This window comes from Heloderma suspectum, chromosome 3 (assembly GCF_057233095.1).
Source record: "Heloderma suspectum isolate Gila_16-S chromosome 3, 16-S_ref, whole genome shotgun sequence".
In the NCBI taxonomy this organism is placed as follows: Eukaryota; Metazoa; Chordata; class Lepidosauria; order Squamata; family Helodermatidae; genus Heloderma; species Heloderma suspectum.
In genome coordinates this window covers 262,373,319-262,397,168 of record NC_139460.1, presented here as the reverse complement: position 1 = coordinate 262,397,168, position 23,850 = coordinate 262,373,319, and the positions used below count along the sequence as shown (strand labels likewise).

Here is a 23,850-nt window from a genome sequence, read left to right as displayed (position 1 = left end):
GGACTACAATTCTCAGTATCCTAACCGTTTGCCATGCTGGCTGGGATGGGAGTTGAAGTCCAAACCATCTGGAGGATACCAGGTTGGGGAAGGCTGCCTTATATAATATATCTGCCAGGTCTTTGGGCATTTTATTGTTCTTATGAACAGTGAGTACATGGCTTTCTAGTGTTTCTCCAAATAGCCAGCTACCATGGAGAACTGTGTGAACTCACAGCAGTTGGTGCAGATGTGTGGCACCAGTCTTCAGGGGCTGCTTTCATGTAAGCAGAGGCCGTGGCTTTAGCTCTAGAAGGGCATTTTCCTGGCATGGCTCTGGGTTTATTCAAACACTGCCTGTGATGTGCAAAGGGACATTTCTTCTTTAACTTCCTTCTTTAAAGGCTAAGTCAGCATTTGGAGCATGGTTTTAATTAAGGATTTCAGATCGAAACATTTCCGGTTTTATGTGTGTGTGTGTTTTTTTCCTTAGGACAGTTTTCAGTTAAAATGTTTTAGAGTTTTGAAAAATACCAGATGCCCAGCTCTCAAAGTGTGCAAAAAGAAATGTAAAAAATCCACCAGTCCCTCTTCGTTCCTGGGCAGATCCACGTGTGTATTGTTGGCAAAATCTCAAGAGGTGGGGGTGACACAAAGGGGGACAACAGTTAGGATCAGACAGGCCACAGTTATATTTGTTTGTAATATCTCCTGGTATCCAGCTGCAGAGCAAGGCTAAAAAAAAAAAACTACTCAGGCCCAACCTAGGGTGTATTCTCATTTTGTTTCCTCAATACAAAGAATTTAAGGTGAAACCATTAGTAGATCACAGCCTTTGAGATCTCCAGCAGAACTTGTTTGTACAGCTCCACAGAGCTTCTCAGAATTAGAAAAATCAAGTTGGCCACCTTGCCTAGATCACATATTGGGTACTTCAATTTAAATGGATTAAAATTGCATAGAATTTAAAGATGCACGAGTCCTGTTGGTTTTTAATACTGTGTTTGGAAATCACTTTCATACATTGTTGCAGCATGCAATAGCAGATGCCTACAGACTTAACATATACTTGAGGCAGTAATCCTGTTTGCCAGTGATAACATTTGCAGACTCCAAGGTTTCTCTAGCAGGAAGGAGACCTAGGAGAGAGCAAGGCTTTTGGTGGCAGGCTGGATGGAGTACAGAAGGGAGGATTCTTAAAAATTGCCCATTCATCTCCAAGCAACCTGTGATGGAACATTCCCAAGCCTCACAGGACAGATCTGGATAGCACTTTCACTTGTGTAACTCTGTGACTGCAGGTAAGTTTGCCAAAAATTCTGGCACCTGTGTAGGGCCTGAAGGACCATCCATGTTGGATGGGTCTGGGAGCTGAGGATAGTGCAAAAGCTGGCTATTCACCTAACATCTACAGCTAAAAACCAACCAGGTGGAGAGGGAATGGCCTTACCCCTTGCTTTTCTGGTAACTCACCCCAAAGGGGAAAACACACACACACACACAAACAATACCCAGCCAGGCCATGGTTTTTCTTGGTCGGATGGCAACCTTGCTTGCAATTTAGGATAATCACTTTTGACAGGAGCAAGCGTTTAAACTGATGTTAGATGTGTTTCTCTGACTGATCTGTGGGAAGGAGAAAGCCTTCTTGGAAGTCTCCATGCTCTTGCATGTGTGTGGACCAAGTGGAAGCCCAGTCCTAGGGATATAATATTTCCATTGGGTTCTTGCTCAGTCTGAAGATTCATCTGAAGGATTAACAGCCTTTTGGCCCTCTCACACATAGCTAAAAAAAACCCACAGTGCTATGCAAGGACCAAGGAGCAGTCTCTACTCCAAGGATAATCCTTTGGGCTCTGCCCTTTTTATGCTTGTGTGGGCTCCTGAGAGAGCTCTGCTGTGCCTTTCAGTAGTGATCTACTCATTCTGTAATTGTTTCCCAGTGGGCAGCAGGACTGGAGGGGAAATGGCAGATTGGATGTGCTAATTTATTGCGGCTGGTAAGCATTTTATTATGATTAAGCAAACACGTTGAAAGTGTGCTCAGCGTTTGTATGATTGGTATCATTCTGCAGGCATTTAATATTTATGCCGTAGGCTGTGAGTTACAGGTCTCTCTTCAGCACTGCTGCTGAAGCAGCTGTCTTGTTGTGTAAAAGAGCTAGGACTGGCCCTGGGGAATCTGCAGCATGGACTGGCATTTTAGCTCAATTCAAATTTCAGTGTCTCTGTATAGGGATGCAAAATCCAGCCTCTCAATGTGTAAAACCACTGGGTAAGCCAGAGATATAAAATACTCCCGAGGCATGATCAATCTGGCCTGAAACACAGCAGAGGGGGGAGCACAACTGCTTTCGTTATCTTATCTGAATCATTGGCAGACTTGGACTGGCAAATTGTATACCTTCGGGTCACATAATGGGAGAGTTAATCAGAAGAATTTTTGCTGCTGTTGTGTGTCCAATTGCCAATGAGCAGTTTTATCAGAGATATTAATTCTTTAAATTTAACCATAGTCCAGCATCTTATTTGCATCAAACAACATTTAGTTTGCTGAGGAATGTGTTTATTACCTTCTGTTTCCAGACCAATAAATAATGTATCTGGTAGGAAGGCACAGAAAATTACTGGTTAATTGACAGATGTGTATAAGTGGTTGCTAATCAGTGGAAGAAACTGTTCATTAAGCATTATCTTGCCCTTTATATTTAGCATGTATAGAAAGTTCTTGACAGGAATTATGAGTTTATCAATCATTTTGAGATAAGTTGTTACCTTCTGTCTGATATTGATGAGTTTGCAACTAACAAGGTGGCTCTGTATGTGGTTGCCACACAGCCCCAAAATAGATAAAATTGCATCCCGTAAAATGTTGTATCTTGTTATGGGGCCCATTTTTAAATTAAACCATGGATAATGGTGTGAAACAAAAGAACTATACTGAACTGAACTGTAGGTTTTCCTGTCACCTTTAGTGCGTGGTCTCTCTGGGCCGGTTCACGCATTAGCTGCCCTGTGGATGTCACTTTTAGGTGAACTATTTGTGTTTACTAGTCTACCGTCTACGGTTTTTGTCCACAGGCCAACACAAAGGGCTAAAAAGAAAGATTTGCAGTGAGGTGGTGATCACCTGATCCATTAGCCAGTGCACATCAGTACCTCACCACCAGGACTTGGAGCTATTAAAGCAGCCTCCACATAATAGCTACAATATGAAAATGGAGCAGAGGAATTGACAGTGCCACTTTATTCTGAAAGACTAAACTATCATTTCTAGTAAAACCCTAACTAGAATGAGATGAATCCTTTTGTGTTCAGAGCCCCTGATGTAGCATACTAGATAGCGCTGCCATGTTGTTTCCTTTTATCTCTCCATGGGCTGAAACCACCTGCCATGATCTCGTTTGAGAATGCTATGTGTGAGGAATCTTCTTTATATTCCAGAGCCCAGCGCAACATGACCACAGTACTCAGTTCCACTGGGAGTGCCTGAACAAATATAACTGGAGGATAAATACAAAATGTTAAGAGTCCTAAGAGACTCCTCACATTATTATCACACACGTTGCTTCTCCACTTGCCCTTTCTTGCCTTTATTGGCAGAACACAGCTCATGCTGCACATGCAGTATTGGAAACCATGTTGGGATTTATTGTTACTATTCCTGTGATGGCTAAACAGGTTTCTCCATTTTATGTCTCAGTGACCTAAGATGGAAAATTCAACCACCACTCTCCCATTAGGCAGGAACTGTTCAGAGGTAGGCTCCAGAGCTGCTCCTGTTCCTGGAACACCTAACAAGGATGAGAAGCCTTTGGAGGCTTCGCATTCTTGGAGAGATCAATCATTTGCGTCTTCGTTAGGTACACTGTGCTGAATGGTTCAACTATAACAACATAAAACCATTCATTTTTGTTCTTACCATCACATTGCATCTCTGCTATCTGTTCATATTTTACTATAGCGATAGCTTTTCCTGCTGGTGAGCATGAAATTAACAGTTTAACCACAGGCACTGAGTAGACATCGATTGTGTGGTCAAATGTGACCAAATTGCAGGAGTAAAACATTTGGATAAAACATTGTTATACTATATATCCACAGGAATTGCTCCAGAGGTTCTCCCAAGGATGCAAAATGTTATGTCTGAACTGGTTCTTGGGATTTTATAAAAAAAAAGAAATTGGGCTTATGGATGGGATGCACAAACCTGTTGGGGCCAGAGTCTGAACTGAACTCATGGCAACTGGAAATATGTGTGTGGTTTGGGGGAGGAGGGCACAAAGAGTGCCTAAGAATTAAGATCTGTCTACTGTTAATGAAGCCTGCAGTTCCTTATTAAAATTTTACATAATCCCTGCCTAGAAGCAGGTGCACTTTTCTCAACCAGAATGACACAAGTCCAGCAAACATAGTTCTTCCATGGGTATCTCATGCTGATTTGAGTCTTGCCTCCTCTCCAGCTTATAATGGCTGTGAATGAATGGTACTCAGGATGGGGAAAAGGTTCGGTAGCCCAATGTCTCTCACTAACTTCAGTCTTTGTCCTGATTATCAGACTGGCTAGTGTCAGTATTCCAATGAGTGTTAGTCAATGAGGACTCCTCTTGTCAGGTCTTGCCTTTATTCTCTATCTCTGCATGCCTTGCCTGATTACAAATCTGGAGGCTGCTCAGAAAGCAACCACTTCTTGCCTATTTGGGAATGCTTTTAAACCGTTCCAGAAACCACGTTTGTTGATAGATCAGGGTGCTCAGAGAAGAGCGGCTGATCTAAGCTGTGCAAGAGCCGCTATAAACTCCAGCACGGCAGTGCCAGCTGTCACTGCTTAGAAACACATAATAGATTCTGCTGCTTTTCAGACAGCAGATCTTACAGCCACATAAACCAGTCATTCTGTCATCAAAAGCCCTGGCAGCAGAGAAGTGTTCTCTCTGTAACTGCATTCCTAGGGCAGTTAAGAGTGCAGAGCCAGAGGGAGGCAGCTTTGCAATACATTATTTCCTGATCTGGCCTCAATAACAGGGAAAAAGAAAGGGGTGATTGCAAGGGCTGTGGACTGAATCCCTCTCTCAGGTGTCTCATCTATCTGTCCATACATACATACATACATACATCTATCATATTTCTTGGCTACCTTTCAGGGCAGAAGCCTTCCCAAGGTGGCTCATAGCAATAAAATACATAAAAACAGTTAAAATATTGAAAGTGATAAAAACAATAAAAACAACAATAACAGCCAACAATAAAGCCAACAACGATGTTAATAGCAGTAACAGCAACAACAGCAGTCATATCCTTAGATGGCCAAGGGAAAAAAAAAGTTTTCAAGTCCTTCTTAATAGTCTGCAATGATGGAGCATTCCAGAGGGCTCTGGGGGATTTTCCTGCTGGTATGGCTGGTGCTCCTGTCGAAGCCCAGGTCGCTCTGTGGAATGCAGAGATTATTCGGGCAGTTGACACGATCGCGCCCAAGCACCCTCTCCCTCTGAGCAGAGCCCGGCCAGCTCCTTGGTATACACCTGAGCTGAGGGCAATGAAGCAAGAGGGGAGATGACTAGAATGCAGGTGGAGGAAAATTCGTGCTGAGTCTGACCAAACACAGGTAAGAGCCCACTATCAAGCCTACTCTGTGGCGGTGAGGGTGGAAAAGAGACAGTTCTTTTCCACCAGCATTGCATCTTCTCAGTGTCGTCCAGCGGAGATTTTCCGAGTGGTTCGCAGCCTGTTACATTCTGGGCCAGGGAGAGAGACTGTGGAACCCTCGGTGGCATGCTGTGACGAGTTTGCACGGCACTTTGAAGATAAAGTCGCTCAGATTCGTCATGAATTGGACACCACCATTAATGCAGTTCCATAGGTAGAGGTGTTCAGAGCACCGTCTGGTCCAGTTTTATTGGATGAGTTTCAGTTACTGAGGCCTGAGGATGCGGACAAGGTGCTTGGCCAAGTCCAATCGACCACTTGTGTGCTTGACCCTTGCCCTTCATGGCTTATTAAATCAAACAAGGAGGGGATGTCTGGCTGGGTCCAGGAGGTTGTAAATTCCTCTTTGAGAGAGGGAGTGGTGCCTGCTGCTTTAAAAGAGGCGGTAATTAGACCACTCCTGAAAAAGCCTAACCTGGACCCAGAGGATGTTAACAATTATAGGCCAGTGGCCAACATCCCCTTCCTGGGCAAGGTGCTTGAGCGGGTGGTTGTAGGACAGCTCCAGGCACTGTTGAATGAAACGGATTATCTAGATCCATTTCAATCAGGCTTCAGGCCTGGTTTTGGAATGGAAACTGCCTTGGTCACTCTGTGAGATGACCTCTGCCGGGAGAGGGACAGGGGGAGTGCGACCCTGTTGATTCTCCTGGACCTCTCAGCAGCTTTTGATACCATCGACCATGGTATCCTTCTGGATAGGTTGTCTGGGTTGGGAGTTGGAGGCACTGCACTACAGTGGTTCCACTCCTACTTGGATGGCCAATTCCAGAAGGTGGTGCTGGGGGATTATTGTTCTGTGCCATGGCAATTGTGCCATGGGGTTCCACAAGTCTCTATTTTATCCCCCATGCTGTTTAACATCTACATGAAACCGCTGGGGGAGGTTATCCGGAGGTGTGGGCTGAGGTGCCATCAATATGCGGATGACACCCAGCTCTACCTCTCTTTCTCATCAAATCCAGGTGAGGCAGTGGCTGTTCTGAATCAGGGCCTGGGCACGGTAATGGATTGGATGAGGGCCAATAAACTGAAACTCAATCCAGACAAGACGGAGGTACTGTTAGTGGGTGGTTCGTCTGCCCGGCTAGGTGATATTCAACCTGTTCTGGATGGGGTTGCACTCCCCCTAAATGATCAGGTTTGTAGTTTGGGGGTGCTCTTGGATCCAGAACTGTCACTTGAGGCACAGGTGAACTCAGTGGCATGGAGCACTTTTTATCAGCTTAGGCTGGTATACCAACTACGCCCTTATCTGGACAGAGATAACCTAGCTACAGTTATCCATGCTCTGATAACTTCTCGTCTGGATTACTGCAATGCGTTATACGTGGGGCTGCCTTTGAAAACGCTCCGGAAACTTCAGCTGGTCCAAAATAGGGCAGCAAGATTGTTAACAGGGACTGGCCTGCGAGGTCATATTACGCCAGTACTTTTCCAGCTGCACTGGCTGCCAGTCCATCTCCAGGCCCGATTCAAAGTGCTGGTGTTAACATTCAAAGCCCTTAACGGCTTGGGGCCAGGTTACCTGAAGGATCGCCTCCTCCCATATGTGCCTGCCCGGACCTTAAGATCATTGTCAGCGGCCCTTCTCCGTGAGCCCTTGCCAAAGCAAGTGAGGCGAGTGGCTACTAGGAGGAAGGTTTTTTTCCGCTGTGGCACCCTGGCTCTGGAATGAGCTCCCTAGTGGGGTTCGCCTGGCACCTACATTGTATTCCTTTCGGTGCCAGGTGAAGACCTTTTTATTTTCCCAGGCATTTTAGCATTTTAGCTTTCTAAATTTTTAGCTTTGCTGTTTTAAATCTGTATTTTAAACTCCTGCACTGCTGCTAGGTTTTATTGTGGTTGTATTGTTATATTGTGGTTGTAATGTTCTATATATTTTAAATTGTTTTATTGTGTGCTGTTTGGTTTTAATTTTTGTGAACCGCCCAGAGAGCTTCGGCTATTGGGCGGTATAGAAATGAAATGAAGTAAAATAAATAAATAAATAAATAAATAAATAAATAAATGTCAAAACCAGCACTTTGAATTGGGCTCAGAAATACACCAGTAACCAGTGCAGCTGGCGCAGTATAGGTGTTACATTATCGAATCGCCTTGCCCCCACCAATTCTCAGGCGGCTGCATTCTGCACAAGCTGGAGTTTCTGAACTGTCTTCAAAGGCAACCCCACATATAGCGCATTACAGTAGTCCAGCCTGGAAGTGACTAGTACATGGATAACTGAGGCAAGGGCTGTCCTGTCCAGATAGGGCCGCAGTTAGCGTACCAGCTAAGCACTCCTGGACGCCACAGCCACCTGGACTTCCCCAGTTAGCTCAGAGTCCAGGAGGACTCCCAGACTGCGCACTTGGTCTTTCAGGGGGAGTGCAACCCCATCTAAGACCAGTTGTAAACTTCCATCCAAAGTAGTGGGTTTCCCAACCCACAGTACCTCCATCTTGTCTGGATTAAGTTTCAGCTTGTTCACTCTCATCCATCCCAAAACAGCCTCCAGACACTGGTTCAAGAGTTCCACAGCCTCCCTGGGATGTGCAGATGGAAATGAAGGGTAGAGCTGAGTATCATCCGTTGACTGATGACATTTCAGCCCAAACTGTCTGATGACTTCCCCCAGCGGTTTCATGTAGATGTTAAAAAGTATGGGGGACAAGATGGAACCTTGTGGCATCCCACAGGCTAATGGCCATGGAGTGGAACTGAAGTTCCCTAGCACCGCCTTTTGAGACTGCTCCTCCAGAAAGTACCAGAACCATTTTAAAACTGCCTCCCAAGCCCAATCTAGATAAACGATCCAGAAGGATACCACGGGTCGATGGTATTGAAAGCCACTGAGAGGTCCAGAAGAACCAACAGGGTTGCACTCCCCCCATCCATTCCCTGGTGTAAGTCATCAACCAGGGTGACCAAGGCTGTTTCCCTCCCATAACCAGGCCTGAAATCTGATTGGAATGGATCTAAATAGTCAGTTTCATACAAAACAGCTTGGAGTTGTGAGGCCACCACACACTCCAGCACCTTGCCCAAGTATGGCAAATTTGACACAGGGCAGTAATTATCTGGAACCATAGGATCTGCAGAGGCCTCACCACAGCTTCTTTCAAAGCTGTGGGGATCTCGCCATCCCTCAAGGAGGCATTTACCACCTCAGAGGTCCAGATATCCAGCCCAGCTCTGGCAGATTTCACAAGCCAGGATGGGCAAGGATCTAAAGGGTAGGTAGTAGGCTTCAGCCCTCCAAGCAGTTTGTCCACATCCTCAGGTTGCACAGGCCGAAAGGTATCCATAACATGACTAGATGGTGCACCAGCCCCGTCCATATCAGACTCTGTCAAAACAGGGGCATCCAAGTCAGCACGAATACGAGCGATTTTAACTGCAAAGCATCTAGCCAATTGTTCACAGCGGGCCTTTGAGGGTTCTAGTTATTGTGTTCCAAGGCCTACACCCAAGAGGCCTTTAACCACATGAAAGAGCTCCACTGGACAACACTGAGCAGATGCAGTGGTGGTGGAGAAGTAGGATTTCTTTGCTGCCATCACTGCCACAGAATAAGATCGCAAGTGGATTCTTACCTGTGTTCGATCATATTCGTTCTGAGTCTTCTGCCGTTTGTGCTCTAATTGTCGACACAGTTGTTTCATTGCCCTTAGCTCCTCAGAATACCAAGGAGCTGACACAGTTCTACAACTAGATCGAGGATGTTTGGGAGCGATCATATTAATGGACTGCGTTCCTTCAAGGTGGCTGGTGTCCAGTTAGAATATCAGATACCCAAGGCAAAATCAGAAACTAACTTGTCAGAACCCAGTGGAGTTTCTGGTTCATGGCAGGTTTGGGACTTGGTGTCCTGCAGCCAGTACAAAATGGCGCCCCATAGCGTTACGGCAGGTGGTCCGTTGTTTTCAATAGGCCTTTCCTGTTGTAGTGTCACATAAGCAGGACTGGTCAATAATATTGAAAGGTGGAATCATGCAGCTGGAATTGTCACTGGTGTATGTAAGCAATTTGAACATAGTCTTAATGTTAGACCACATTGTGACTGAAGTAAATAACCATGACTCGTAACTGGATCCTTGCAAATGAGCTTCCAGCTCCACATGCTTGCTGTGTCAAGCCTCTGTCCTCATCCATCTTCGGATCTCACTTAGGTTCCTAGAAAGAAGCTGACCTATGGTCCCCCTTGCTTGTTTTACTCAAAATAATGTGCCAACTAGCACTCATAGCCTTCTGCTTTTATCCCACTCGGGTAGGTGCCATGATCCTATCTGTTATTAATAGCATGACACCAACTTAGGATATATTTTTCCACAAAAAGAGACCTCCAGCCAAACACATTCATGGTTGAATATTGAACTCAAATTTTGTGGGCATCTGTTGAACCCTGCCAGTTGAGCTTGTTATTAGTGAATGACAGATGCGCAACACACCCATAGTCTACTACGCAGGTCCCTTCAAGACCTTGAGAAGGCAGAGGATATAGGGCTAGTTGTCAGGGCCCTTCTGTTCCAGAACTCGCCCTCCATCTTTGCGCTTGGAGGCTTCCCGGCAAGGAGGAGTGACAGAGAGCAGTTCCTGCCTGCCAGATTGTGCTGTAGAGGATTGGACTTAGTTGGTTGGGATCCACTGTTGGGTCACAGCCAGACCTAAGGTCGGTTGTAACAGCAGCACTACCACCATACAAGAAATTAAGAAGTAGGTCCCCAAAATGCATATGTAGACTAAAGGTACGCCCCAGGTAGTGGGCTACTGCTCTAGAAAAAAATTAGCAGTGAAAAAGTGCTGCTTGCTTCCCACACTTTTAAAGAGCCCCATGGGTAAGTTGATTCACATATTCATATTCTTCATTCAGGGATCAAAAGGAAACATCAAAGTGATGACTTGCCTGTGTGAAACAGCCATCAGATAAAACACAACAGACAGAGTTTCTATATCATCATCCATCACCTCAAGCACAACACTTTTCAGTAGAGGCAGTTCACACATTTCAGCTGCAAGGCATCAAGTGAAGAGACATCTAGTCATGTGTTACTGAGTGATTTACAAGCATGTGTAAAAAGTGGAAGAGGGATCACTTTTTGCCAAGGGGAAATTGCACTGTTCTTTGTGCTTTTCCCTTGGGTAAATGGGTATTGCTGCAAGCAAGAGCTTCTACTATTGGGTGGTATAGAAATGTAATAAACAAACAAATAAATAAACAGGCGCCCCACAAGTGCATTGGACTACAAATCCCATCACCCCAACCATCATGACCAGAGACTATTCTGGCTGGTGGTGATGGGACTTGTAGTCTAATATTATGGAGGGTACCAGCTTGGGCAAGGCTGGTGTATTGCTTCAAAAACCTGCAAAACCTGTTTGACCAGAATACTGGGACAAAAGAAATGAATTGGTTCACTACTGGAAGCAATGCTTCTCTCAAAGGGCTGTCTTAAAAACAATTGTTTCTCTCCAGCCTAAGTCATTTTGTATCCTTGGCAACCTCATAATGATCCTGTCTGTGTTTCATACAGGCCAAGAAAAGAAAATACTACTATTTAGATAGAGATTTGTACAATGCTACGCAGTGCCTTCATGGCTGGAGTGTCTGTGTCCAGTTTATCCACTGAACCGCATGGTTCCATCTGCAACCTTATTGGGCTCCTGTTCTCTGTAGCCCACCTCAGAGCTGATGTCACCCTCTTGGCCCCCTCCCATCAACTCAGTGAATTGCCATTGTTAATGTTAAATTCTGTGGCAAAGCCCAAGCCAAGGAAAATAAATGGAAAAAGGAAGATTATTGAATTTACTGTCTCAGTCAATGGCATCCACAATGTGTTTCAAAAACGGCTTTTTAACATTTAATTTAATAACACCCCTGGAAACCTTTCTGTTAGCAGTTCCCAGATGCAAGTTTGCACTGGCACAACCACAAGGCAGATAGGATAGTGCCTCAATACCATCTGTGTGGAGCATCCTGACTATATCTGCAGGGCATGTACCTTTTGGGATGAAGCCCAGCAGTTGTTTAGCTGCATTGGCATGGATAGCAGTAAGTAGTTCCCCACATTGAAAGCCAGATAGCATTAAAATTATGGCAACAGCTTCTACTTCAGCTTCTTACTCCAACACCTTCGAAGAAAAGCAAAGAGAGAACACCAAGGAGATCTAGCCTCATGCACACAGGCACTGAGGATTATTTAGCCCCATGCATGTGTGGACTGAGAGGCTTGGCAAACTATGCCACCTAGAATTATGACATTTACAAAGAAATCAACAACCTCAGTGTTGCTTGGTTGACCTAACTTAAGCAAATTAAAATGTTGCTCTAGGTGGCCCACATATGAAAATGCCTTATCCTGAGTCAGGCCATTTGTTCATCTAGCTCAGTACAATCTACTCCAACTGGCCCCAGGGTCTCAGGCAGAGGACTTCCCAGCTCTGCTGCATGAGGTCTTTTTTGCAGGAAACATGAAAGTTGGACCTTGAACCTTCTACATATGCAGTCATGGAACCAGTAAAGACATCCGTCCTCCAAAAGTTACTAGGCTGCATCATTTTTACTAGCTTGCTGGGGGCTGGCAGAGGACAGAAAGCTGAATTGCTATGATGGGCATAGAGGAGGGGGCTTCCTTCCTCTAGTAGCCCTCTTAGTTTCTATGCTGGGCACAGAGGATGGATGAAACACTCACCCTGCTTACTCACCTGCATGTAATTCCTGGTCACCTACATCTACCAGGCTAGTCTTTGATACAAGGCAGCACTTGGACTTTCAGACCGAGATATTTGTTGCAATCCATATTTTAAAGCCATGTTTCTAGCCCTAGTGGTTCAAAGAAAACATGATTGCATCAGATACCTTAAATAACATTTCATAAATCCAATAATTCTAGTAGTAGGTAGTCTAGTGCTAGATATAGAAACAAGCCAAGACATGGTTTAGGGCATCATATTATGAGGGGTCTCTAAATATTTTGGAGATAACGAAGATGTATTATCATTGAAATTGCTTTGGCTTAAATAACTTTTCATATAAAATCCACCACCAAAATTCTGAACCCTGACCTCCCCATCCCAGTCCACACCCAATCCCATCAACTTCCTTCCAGGGCTGCTGGACTACTTGCATCATCTACAGGTTGCCCAACCTCACTTCAGACCTCAGAGGAGACAATGGGAGCTAGCCTACCAACAGATCCTAAAGTCCTATTCCACACCAGGCATCATCTCTGCTAATTCCCTTCCAGCCACTTACCCACTCCCACCCCTCCATATGCTACCACATAGGCCTGTAGCCAGCCTCAATGTTCTGGCGGCCCCACAAAAATATATGGGGTGTTGTGCTGTAGGAATTACAAACTTGAAGCACTTGAGGCTTCTTTATTTTACGAGCTTAGCAAAACTGAAAACTGATCCATCAGGCCACATTCAACAACTCTTATCTTTGCCGTCTCATCCCCTCTTCCTCCCAGCTTCCTACCATGCCTCTAACTACAACTCCCAGCATGCAACTCATTCACTACAACACCACTGAGAGTTAGAGACCTATTCATCTAATATGAAGACCATTTTAAAGACTACTTCTATATCGTTGGCTAAGCAAAACAACACCACCTCAATGAAGAGAACTTTTCAAAGTGTCTTGGCTGAGGGTAAAATTTCACTCTGGGCACAGAAAGCTCCCTGAGAGTGTCAACACTGGAATAGCTCATTTGAGAAATCAAAAGGGTTGTTCAAACAAACACTTCTAGAAAAAAAAAAGTTTCCTGTATATATTCCATGTGCTGGAAATTCACTGAATCTTGTTGCTGCAATTGATTGCTGCCTAAATGCAATAAAAAATTGTTTTGCTGTTGTGCAACAAATATACACTTTCTTCTCATCCTGGCCTAAACACTTGGCAGTACTCAGTCATAGCTTATCATTTGGTGACATCATCCATGACTTTGCTCTTTTAAAATCAGAAAGAAAATGTTTAAATCTGATGTGCAAAGAGAAATGACTGTGTAAGTTACTTTGCTGCTTCCGTTTACTAAGTGCTAATCTGTGTAATGTTCCTGTGTGCCTTTAAGTTAAAAGTCTTCAATTTACATTAAAAGTCTTCTGAACTCTGTGATTGCTCTTGTGTTTTTATACATTAAAAGTCTTCAGTTTCATATACCATATTGCATATGTTAATTAAGAAATTGTAAGGTATTTGGTAATGGAAATAAAGCTTTTTGCAAGAAGTATGTTTTATTTAGTGGTTTCACATTACATCTTTGCCTATGTATATATGCAAATATAATTGTTTATCTTTCTATTATAATGTAATACACATTTGAGGGGGGAAATAATTAAACCTCAGGCATCATATGCCTTGCCTTTGAGTCCAAACATTGATATTTTCATAGGCCCTGGTCCTGGAACTGATCAGTATACCAATTTTCACTGAGTTTGGCCTTGAACACTGATCTATTCAGGCAGGTTCTTGCTCATTGGTGTGATCTGGGGATTAGAAGGGGTTTTTGCTATATCACTCAACCTCTCCCATCCAAAGAGAGATTTTGCATTAAAATTAAAAAACACACAAAACCAGTCCTGCTCATGAGCAAATCTGAAGGCCAGCTTTTTATAAATCTGAAGGCCAGCTTGATTAAAATATGATAGGGCTGCCAGTGGCCAGCTTTGCAGGGCAGGTCCTACCTTCAGACCAGCAATTGGTCTTCTCTTATCTAAGGTGATCTTTGTTTGAAAAATTCTGATCTCAGGCAACTCTAACTATACTTTTAAGAACAGAAGAAGAGCCATGCTGGATCAGAGCAAAGCTAGTCCAGCATTCAGGACTAACAATCAAACCAAAAATCTGACTGGACTTAACACTCTGTCAGTGACTATTAGCTATAACGGCAATATGGAAACGATAGCATCACCAATGCAATGAATATGAATTTGAGCACACTCCGGGAGAGAGCGGAGGACAGGAAGGCCTGGCGTGCTATGGTCCATGGGGTCACGAAGAGTTGGACACGACTTAATGACTGAACAACAACAACAATATGAAAACGCCATGTTCAGACGCAATATGCCATTGAATACCAGTTTTGAGGTGTGGGGAAACAGCTATAAGAGGGCTATTGCTTTTATGCTTTGCTTCTGGGCTTCCTGGAGTTATCTGGTGGTTAGTGTAGGATACTGGACTAAATCAGCGGTGGCAGAAGTTAGATCTGGATCTACTGGTAGAACTTCGGGTGATTTGCAGAAGATTTGCAAGGATTTCTGACTCTGTTTGGCTGTATAGGTATTGCCTGACCATGAATTTTGGGGGGTTTCTTATGAACCAGCACAACTTAACTTTGTTTATCTGTGACTCCCAATTGTTTGACAAAGCAGCAACAAAGTGACTCCCCACAACAACCACCTTGGAGTAACTGGGAGTGGATTTGTGTGTGGAAAGACTGTGAGCACCATTCAAAACAAATTCCTGGGCTCAGAATTCTTTAATTCTAAGTGTGTATCTTTTGCATCAGGCTCCAGTAGGTGGATCTCAGGGTTCTAATTAAAAAATAAAGTAGATCCCACAAGCCTGAACTCTGACCATCCCTGGACTAGATGGACCTTTGGTTTGATCCAGCAGGGCTCTTCTTATGTTTCTTACAAATATATGACTTTATGAATATATGGATAATGATTGTCTTCCCTGATTTATAATGTAATTCTAGGATTTTGACTACAGGATGAGGGTACAGCCTTCAGTCAAGAGGCTTCATGTCCAGTGAATCAGTTTTTAGAGATCAAGCAAAGCAAATTACTTGGTGTTGTACTATTGAGAGCTGCAAGTGTGCTGACTGGTAATGTGTGTTTATTTCACATGGGAGTGGGGGAAAGGTGGCTAAAGTGAACAAATTATGCCTGGCCAGCTTTCTATTTAGTGGCTTAGAGTATAACTACATGTTGCATGCAAATGTGTGTCAACAAAAGCCCAATGGTTTCTTTTTAAGGAACAGTAGCTTTGCAAGGGTGAGTTGGAGTAGAGAAGCTGTACATGCATAGGGTTGTGTGTGTGCTTAACCCTTTCCCTGCCTGCCACTTCTTCACTCCAAGTTGCTCCCCAAACTGCTTTCACCTCCCAAAGGGTTCCAAACATATGTTTGGCTCTCCAAACAGACACTCAGCAATGATGATTCTAAAGGTAATACTGTCTGACTACCAGCAAAAGTGTAGATTCCCTTTGGCCAATCTGAGTCTTGGCAATCTGAACCCTTGGGAAATTTAGGTTGATTGGGACTGTTGGCTGGTTCAATAATATTATGTCTAGCTCTTCTCATGATTTGACATAGAGAAACAAAGCTCTCCTGGAACTCTCTTTTTACCAGGAGTAGAGTTTCAATGCCTTCAAGAGCTGCACGACAGGCAGAAATACAGCAGAGACAGCTTTTCCCAGCTTGGAGATGTAGTGTTGTCAAAGCACTTGCTGTCACTCAGCATTAAAGGTACAGAAGCCTTCCAGAAAAAACTGAGCACCATTTTCTCTTTGCATTGGAGAGAAATGTTTTTTGTCTCTGTTTTCAAAGGCTGGCATTTCTGCTATGACTTTCATTAGATTCTGTTTGGGTTTTAGTTTTGTTTTCATTCAGTTTCATGGATCTGATGGCACACTGGCACGGGTATACAGTGCGTGGGTGGCTAGCTGGCTGGCCACATAAAATAAATTACAGTGTATTAGCCTTTATTGTCCTGTCACAGTGTGAATTATCTCCTGGACCGACCTTAAAAAATTGTTGTTGGTTTAGAAGAATAAATTATAAAACTGCCCCAAATTGTGAATGGACTTTAGGGTTGCCAAGTTTTTTTTACTGGTCTTTCTCCCTTAACAACAGCTTGACATGCAGAAATTAAGCTTTTCTCGTCACTATATTTCAATGCCAGGAAATGCTTCACCTTGTAAATTTCTGTATGCTAGACTGCTATTAATAAATTGCAGGGGGAGGACCAGTAAACATTGGCAGCCCTACCCATGAGGCTGCATGAGAAACACTGGAATAGGGCTGTAACCTCCACCTAGGTCTTCCTCTGAAAATTTTGGATTCCCGGTTTGCAAGGTTGAGAAATCTCTTGAAGCATCACTGATGACTCTAACAAGTGAGGACAGACAGATTCTTTCCTAAATTTCCATAGACAACATGTTGTTCTCAGTTGAGTGGCTGGAAAACAATGTCCTGTGCATTGCAAAGGGTTTGAACTTTTGTAAAATAGACCCACCCTGCATGGAATGGAAACAAAAAAGCAATTTAGAAGTTTAATTTAAGCTTCAGTAATTGAGAACACAGTGTTTTCTCTTTTTCTGCTGGTACCTTGCCCACTTTTCTACGGTCATTATGGTTTATCAAAATTAGTAGTTGTGAATAGAGCTCATATTCTGGAGAGGGATACAAGCTTTAAGCCACTGACCATGGGCATGTCTATGGTTACTTGGTCCATATCCTGGTATAACCTCTTCCCTTTCAGTGCTGCATGGTTAGGAGAAGCCATGTCTAGTGTAATTTCCACCTCTTCTGTAATACTTGTTTTAAAGCTACAGGAGGTCTTTCAGGATTACTAGCTGTGTCTGAATCCTAGCCAAAGAAAGACCTGCTTCTGATATTAATAGGGTTCCCAACTGTTGAACTAGCCTTTAACAGCAGCTTGATATGCAGGAATCAGCAGATGAAGTTTTTCATTGCATGGAGATAAACATAATCACTTGCTAATTTCTGCATACTGAGTTGTTGAAAGTGCCAAAGCAGTCAAGAACAGTTTATTCTCATCAGTTGATAACCTAAGGTGTAGTTGTAGGGTTGCTGGGTATTCCCTGAAGACTGTAGCTTTACCTTTTAAATTTCACTGAAGCACTAAGATAGAAAGCAGCTATAGAAGACCTGGCAGTCATCCAGACCCAGGCCCTAAGAGATAAGGAAGCAAAGAGGGCATCCCTGTCAGACCTTCTACTGAGCAACCCTTTTCAAGCAAGTGCTGATTCCTACCTTAGTCTGCCTCATTGATACTGCTTCCTGGAAGGAAGGAAATTCATTACACAAAAAATAGCCCTCCAGCCTGCACTGTGATAGATAAATTTGCTGTATTACATCATCAACAGAGGAATGGAAGTGTGGGAGGAGGCTAGCAGGCTCTATGCTGGAAACTTATAGCTTCTCTCTGCATCTCTGGCCTGCTTTCCTTCACTTCTTCTTACTTAAGAAACACAATAGTGATCACCATGGCAACACATGTTCCCCTGGCACTTGCACACTCACAGGTGGAATCCTCTGAGCCTTGAATGTGGTTCCCGGCCCCAGGCAGGTGGGGTCTAGCCATCAGTGGTGCAGTTGCTCCTATGATGTGAGCTCTCCGGGTGACTCAACTTGGTCCTGTTTTTGTCTCAGAAATGCCATCTTATTCTTCTGCTGCTGCTGCCGCTGCCGCTGCCGCTGCCGCTGCCAACGGGTGTTGACTTGCCAACATACAGCTGGTATGTTTAAGCCAGCTAAGGCCTTCTCTTCCAAGGACAAAGGACAGGATGCTGGATTCCAGAAGGAAGGAGGTTGCTTTGTGTGGGAAGTGCTGGGCTCATCTGCCAGTACCTGTTACTCCAAGGACTCTGACATTTTCCAGACGTCCCTGCAGGGAAACAGCACCTGATTCCACTTAAAAACTTGCAGCATCTCTCCTCCCTGCTCCCACACCTCACCCCAGAAAACATGGAGCTCTCAGAGAACAATAATGTAATTGGCTGGGAAAAATCTCCTCAGGATTTTCCATCAAAACCTGGAGCTGGCTCAGACAGCGCTAACACACAAACACATGCAAACTTGAGGCCCCAAGATGCTCGTCAAAGTACGGGTTCCCCCAGAAAATGCGTGACCTGAACAGAATGGAGCCCAATGTAACAAGGAGTGACTGAGACTGGAGAGACAGCAGATTCCCCTAAGGGGGTGACCCAGTCGTTGGCCCCATAAAGAACAAACCACCAGTCGTCTGGGCCTATTTAGCATCCATGACCTTTCACCTTGGAGATTCCCACCTCCTGCCTGCTGTGCACAGGCCTGCTTTACAGCATGTAAAGATGTCTTACGGCTGGTTCTAATGTTACGTTTTAGAGATACACATTTTAGTTCCATTCTTAAGATATCTGCAAATGTCACCCAAGAATGATTATATGCACATCTATTTCACTGCAAGAAATAGCAGTGTTTAGCAAGAAAAAACACAGGGCTTGTTTTGCGGGGGTAGGGTGGGGGGGATTACTTATGCATATTGGTTGAATGAGTCTCTTCAGTATTCTTATAAGCTTCAGTGGATACAACATTAAACTTAGACTGAAGCCCTGCTCAAACATTCTACTGTGTTTTATCAATACAACTGGGGTGGGGGAACAAGGACAAGCATGGTAGCTTTGCCTGCCCCCATCGCTGTCCCTGGTGCCCCCCACATCTTGGAGGGATAACTTTTGAAGCAGGGAGGCTCAGAATTCTAGCTCTTGTAGGGAGCCTATGTTAGTAGAGATGGCTCCTCACTGCAGAAATTATCACTTCAATTTACAGAGGGTGATGAGGACAGTGGTGTGATGGCTGGGGGTGGAGCTAGCTTGCTCGTATTCGCTATCTGTCCTCATGTGTTGATTAAACACCGAAAGTAAAATGCCTGAACAGGGCTCTAGAAGGCCAGGGGTCAAGTCCTTTCTCTGCTGTTTTGCGGGGTTGAGCAAGTCACCATCTTTTAGCCTCAGTTCCATCTGCAACATGGAAATAATAGAATTGAACCCCATAGAATTGTTATGAGGAGAAACAAGAAAAAGATGGTAACAATGCTTTGCAAATTAAACCACAGCATCAGTCCCCCAAGACATAGTCATAGTGACTTGCTTCCTGTAGGCCTGCAGCAACTTGAAGCCAGTTCTCAGGAGCTGGCAGAGAGCAAGGCCCATCCATTTCCAAGACTGTAAGATATTGCTCTCTCCAATTGCTCTTTAGTTTAATAAAGTATTCCTTTTTAACTGGCCTTTTTCAAGAAGAAAATAATATATTAACCACTCTTCAGAGACCTGTCTGAAAAAGTGATCCTCGGAAGTGGCTGCAGATATATAACCTCATTAAATTGGGTTAGGGCTCCCAAGGAAAGCAGACTACATAGCAAGGAACAACGTGGAGAAAACTGGTGTCATTCTGTAATTGAAAGCCACAAGCTACTTGAAAACTGCCTCCAGTAAGCCCATAGAAAGAGATAAAGGACTTTCCCGCACACTCGAGTTTCCTGTGTTTGATATTTAGCATGATACTTCTGTAAGCCCCAATGCAACACCAGTAGCACAATATTCTGCTCATATATACTGGATGTGGGTAGGCTTGCAGTACTAGGGTATAGCCTTGCTGCTATTTACAGCTTTTAAAATGCACAGGGTGCTTCCAGATAGATGGCTCCTAGCACTACAAGTCAAAAGATATTGTGCAGCTATTCCATCTTTCCCTCCTTAGTGGATTTTCTGTGGTAAGAAAAAAGACAGAAGGAATGGTGAGAAAACATAGGAGGCTTAAAAGCTGAAAGCAATGTCATCTGGACACCCCTTCCCTTAAAATTCTATGAACAAGACAAGGGTAACTGCACAATAAAAGGCTCATGGGTGTGTGTGGAAATCTTCACAACAGTGGAACAAGAAGCACGTTGGGAGTATTATCCAGGGGGAGGGCAATCTTCACGACAACAGAATGAAATGTGCGTTGGAGTATTATCTGAATTGTCATGGAATTGGCTTTGGAATGTCAGGGACGTACGAAGCAAGAAAAGCTGAGTGTACTATACCTTAAAAATCTGCTTTTCACGGGTCACACAGCACTTGAAAGTAACATACTTCCGAATTGGGTCGGGGGGGGGGAGTAGAACTGAACATCATCAACCAGGCACGTGTTGCTCAATCAGTGTGAGAGGTATGTTTCCCACCCCTTTCGAGGCTCCCCCTGACTACCACATTATTATCCCTGACAGCATCTGAAGGCTCCCCATGAGAGCACCCCCACCAGCGCAATTTCACCCCATTCCAGCCACAAGTCAGGGAGTGACTGTTGGCTGGAATGCTGGCTCCCACCCCCTTTCTCCTTTTCCAGGGAATAAATACTGGGATCTAGCCGTTTCACCCATTGTCATTCTGCAGCCTGTGTTGCCCAGTCATAAAACTCTAGTTGCGTACTTCCAGGCAGTAAATACAGCAATCTAGCTGCTTCACCCATTCTCAGTCTGCAGCCTCTGTTGCCTGCTTTCTTCTATTGAGAATCTGTAGTGTCTTTTTCCCATTGAGAAAATCGGAGCTGCACTATTTCAAGTACTAGCTATCTAGTGAGACGAGGCGGCCAGGAGCGGGAGCCTGCAGTCCTGGTATTTCACTGTATCCATATGGCAATGCAGTGAAAACTAAAGAATACAGGAGAGGGAGGAGAGGCGGCATCCAGCAGAGGCAGCAGCAGCAACAGTGCTAGCAGAGGGAGGGAACTCCAGCCAGCCCTTTCCCTCCTTGCAGAGAAGCAGCGAAGTAACACACATCAGAGAAGCAAAGTTACACAAGCATCAGAGAAGGCTGTCAAGGGGATCAGGCTGGGAAATGGATAGGGATGTACGAAAGTCACTTACCTTTTCGCAGCTTGGCTTCGCGGTGGGGGGGAGGCGCTTCGCTTTTCCCCCCAAAGTTCAGGCGAAGGGGGGGAGGCTTCCTGCCTCGCCCGGCCGAAATTCAGGCTGGGGAGAAGCGCCCCGTCTCCCCGGCCGCGAAACAAAAAGTAAAAAAAAAAAAAGACCCCGTGATAGGCTACGTGACGATTTACGTAGCCTATCATGGCTAGATTTCCAAAGTCAGCCGTGATAGGCTATGTAAATCGTCACGTAGCCTATCACGGGTGACTTTGAAAAAAAAAAAAAAAGTGTGGACGCAAATGGCGGCGCCCATGGGCCGCCGCCATTTGCGTACGTGCTTTTTTCCCCCCCAAAGTCACCCGTGATAGGCTACGTGAAGATTTACGTAGCCTATCACGGCTGACTTTGGAAATCTAGCCGTGATAGGCTACGTAAATCGTTACGTAGCCTATGCACGGGTGTGTGGTTTTTTTTTTACTTTAGTTTTTTTTTTTTGCAATGGCGGCGGCAGCAGCCGGTCGGGAGACCGGCCGCCACCCCCGCCCGCAACGAACCACCGCCGGGACCCGCCGCCGGAGGGACATTCGCCAAAGGTAAGTCCCATCCCGGGGGGGGGGGGCCAGAGAATTTCACCGCTGATTTCGGGGGGCCGAATGCGTTGGCGCTCGGCCCCCCGAAGATTCGGGGAGAAATTCTCCGCCATCCCTAGAAATGGAGGCTAGTTACTTCCACTGGCGAAAAGGGAGTATAGCATAATTCTGAAGGCAGGGAAGAGTGCTCTAGCACTTTGATGAGTTGGAAAGGCAGGCTAGTTACTCTAGTTACCTAGGTTTCCGAGGTCAAGGCCAGGTGAAAGACATACCCCTAAGAACACCTGATCATACTAAATTTAAAGCAGAGGGATGGGTATGCAGCAGCTGAACTGCAGGAGAGCTGAATTAAAGAAAAACAATGGAGTAAAAGTACTCTGCAAAAATGTGGCTTCCCCACAGGTAAACTCCAGAGTGGCTGCAGACTGGCCATGGTGTCATGTGCTGCAAGGACCTCCAAGCAGTCCCAGCCTGCAGCAAATCACCCATGAATGCAGGCCCCTGGAAACTCCTGTAGCCTTATAGAAGGGGGACATCCTATATGCCAGTTTAAAAAACAAACACCTATCATAGGTAATGTGTATAGGTGAAGAGGGAGAGTGCACTACACAGCCTAGAATTAAATATTTAAAAGTGCATGGGGTTCACAGAATGCTGGGACATGGCTCTAGGTAGGGGTGGGGGAGCCTTCACAGAGAATTTCCTTCTTAAAAAACTATAAGAGTGCACCTGTACTGAAACCATATGGGAGTTTAGCAAAACATACAATACAATAAACCTTTTTTTTTAAGTTCATGGAATGGAACTGGCATGGAGGGTTGGGGAGTGTGTTGTTTGGCACCAGTGATGCCACAGCCACTAGCCAATAAGCACCAATGATACACACACTGTCATATTTTACACAGCATTAATTATACTAGTGAGGTGGGGTGGACATTGTCCCAGCAACAAAGTATTGCAATCTGAGTGCTAGGAAAAGGTGATATCCCCACAACAGAAGAATTAGGGTGCTTTACGACAGAGGGCTCCTAACACTAGCAATCAGAAGGCATTGTGGAGCTGTTCCATCTTTTTCTCCTTAACGGATTTTCTGCATTAAGGGAAAAGGCGGAAGAAGTGGTAAGAAGGCACAAGGAGGGTCACAAATACAAGGTTGTCTGGACTCACCCCCCCCCCCGCCAACTTCTGTGAATGTGGCAGGGTGAAGACACCATTAAATCTTTATCTGGAAGTGCTTCTAATCTGGGGAAAGATAGGTGGATCCTGCAACAACTGAGTAATAACAACTTTGCATTTATTGCATAATCAAACAGTCTTCTGGAAAAATTTCTTGAGTGTGTCTTCTAAGTGCAGATTATGTCATCATGCTGAGGGGCAGGACACTGGTGGAGGACTAGAAGTGCCAGGTTCCCAAGGATGTGTTTTGGGGGTTGTATTTTGGTACAGTCCTTTTCCTGGGTCTCTGTTCCAAAGACAAAGGACTACAGAGGCAATGGGGGTTGTTCTCTGGAACTTGGAGTTCTTTGCACTTGAGTTTCAGGCTGGTTTTGTTTCTTCCCAGCCAGGTCTCTAGACAAACTCTATAATTTTGCTGATTGCTCTGGCCTGCACCTCATCTTTGCTTTGAATGCTTTGCGCCGGAACCCCAACAATTCCTGGAACAGTTCCAATGCCCTCAGCCTGCTCAAATACAGTGCCAGCAAGAAGTACAACATCTCTTGGGAATTGGGCAATGGTGAGTGGGGTTTGGGGATTGGGAAGGGGATGTGGAAAATCAAGAGGGAGGAGAAAAGAGCTACTGGGGTCCACTCACGCCCTAAGTTGAGAGAAACTCTGAGACCTCTGTGAGAGAACGGGAGCACTGCTGTTGGGGCTGCTTACTGCAACTGATAGTCATAGGAACCCAGAGGCAAATAGAAGTAATGGGCCAAAAAGAGATCGTCAGCTTGCTGGTGTA

The 23,850-nt window shown here is 44.8% G+C and overlaps 1 protein-coding gene across 2 annotated transcripts in view; it reads left to right on the top strand.

Annotated features, from left to right (window-relative positions):
- Positions 1–23,850, top strand: part of HPSE2 (heparanase 2 (inactive)) — a 174,555-nt gene that overhangs the window by 103,597 nt on the left and 47,108 nt on the right. For both annotated transcript variants that reach the window (XM_084846643.1, XM_084846642.1), the window contains exon 4: positions 23,455–23,628. In XM_084846643.1, coding sequence (XP_084702769.1) covers positions 23,455–23,628 — 174 coding nt within the window. The remainder of the gene's footprint in view (positions 1–23,454; positions 23,629–23,850) is intronic.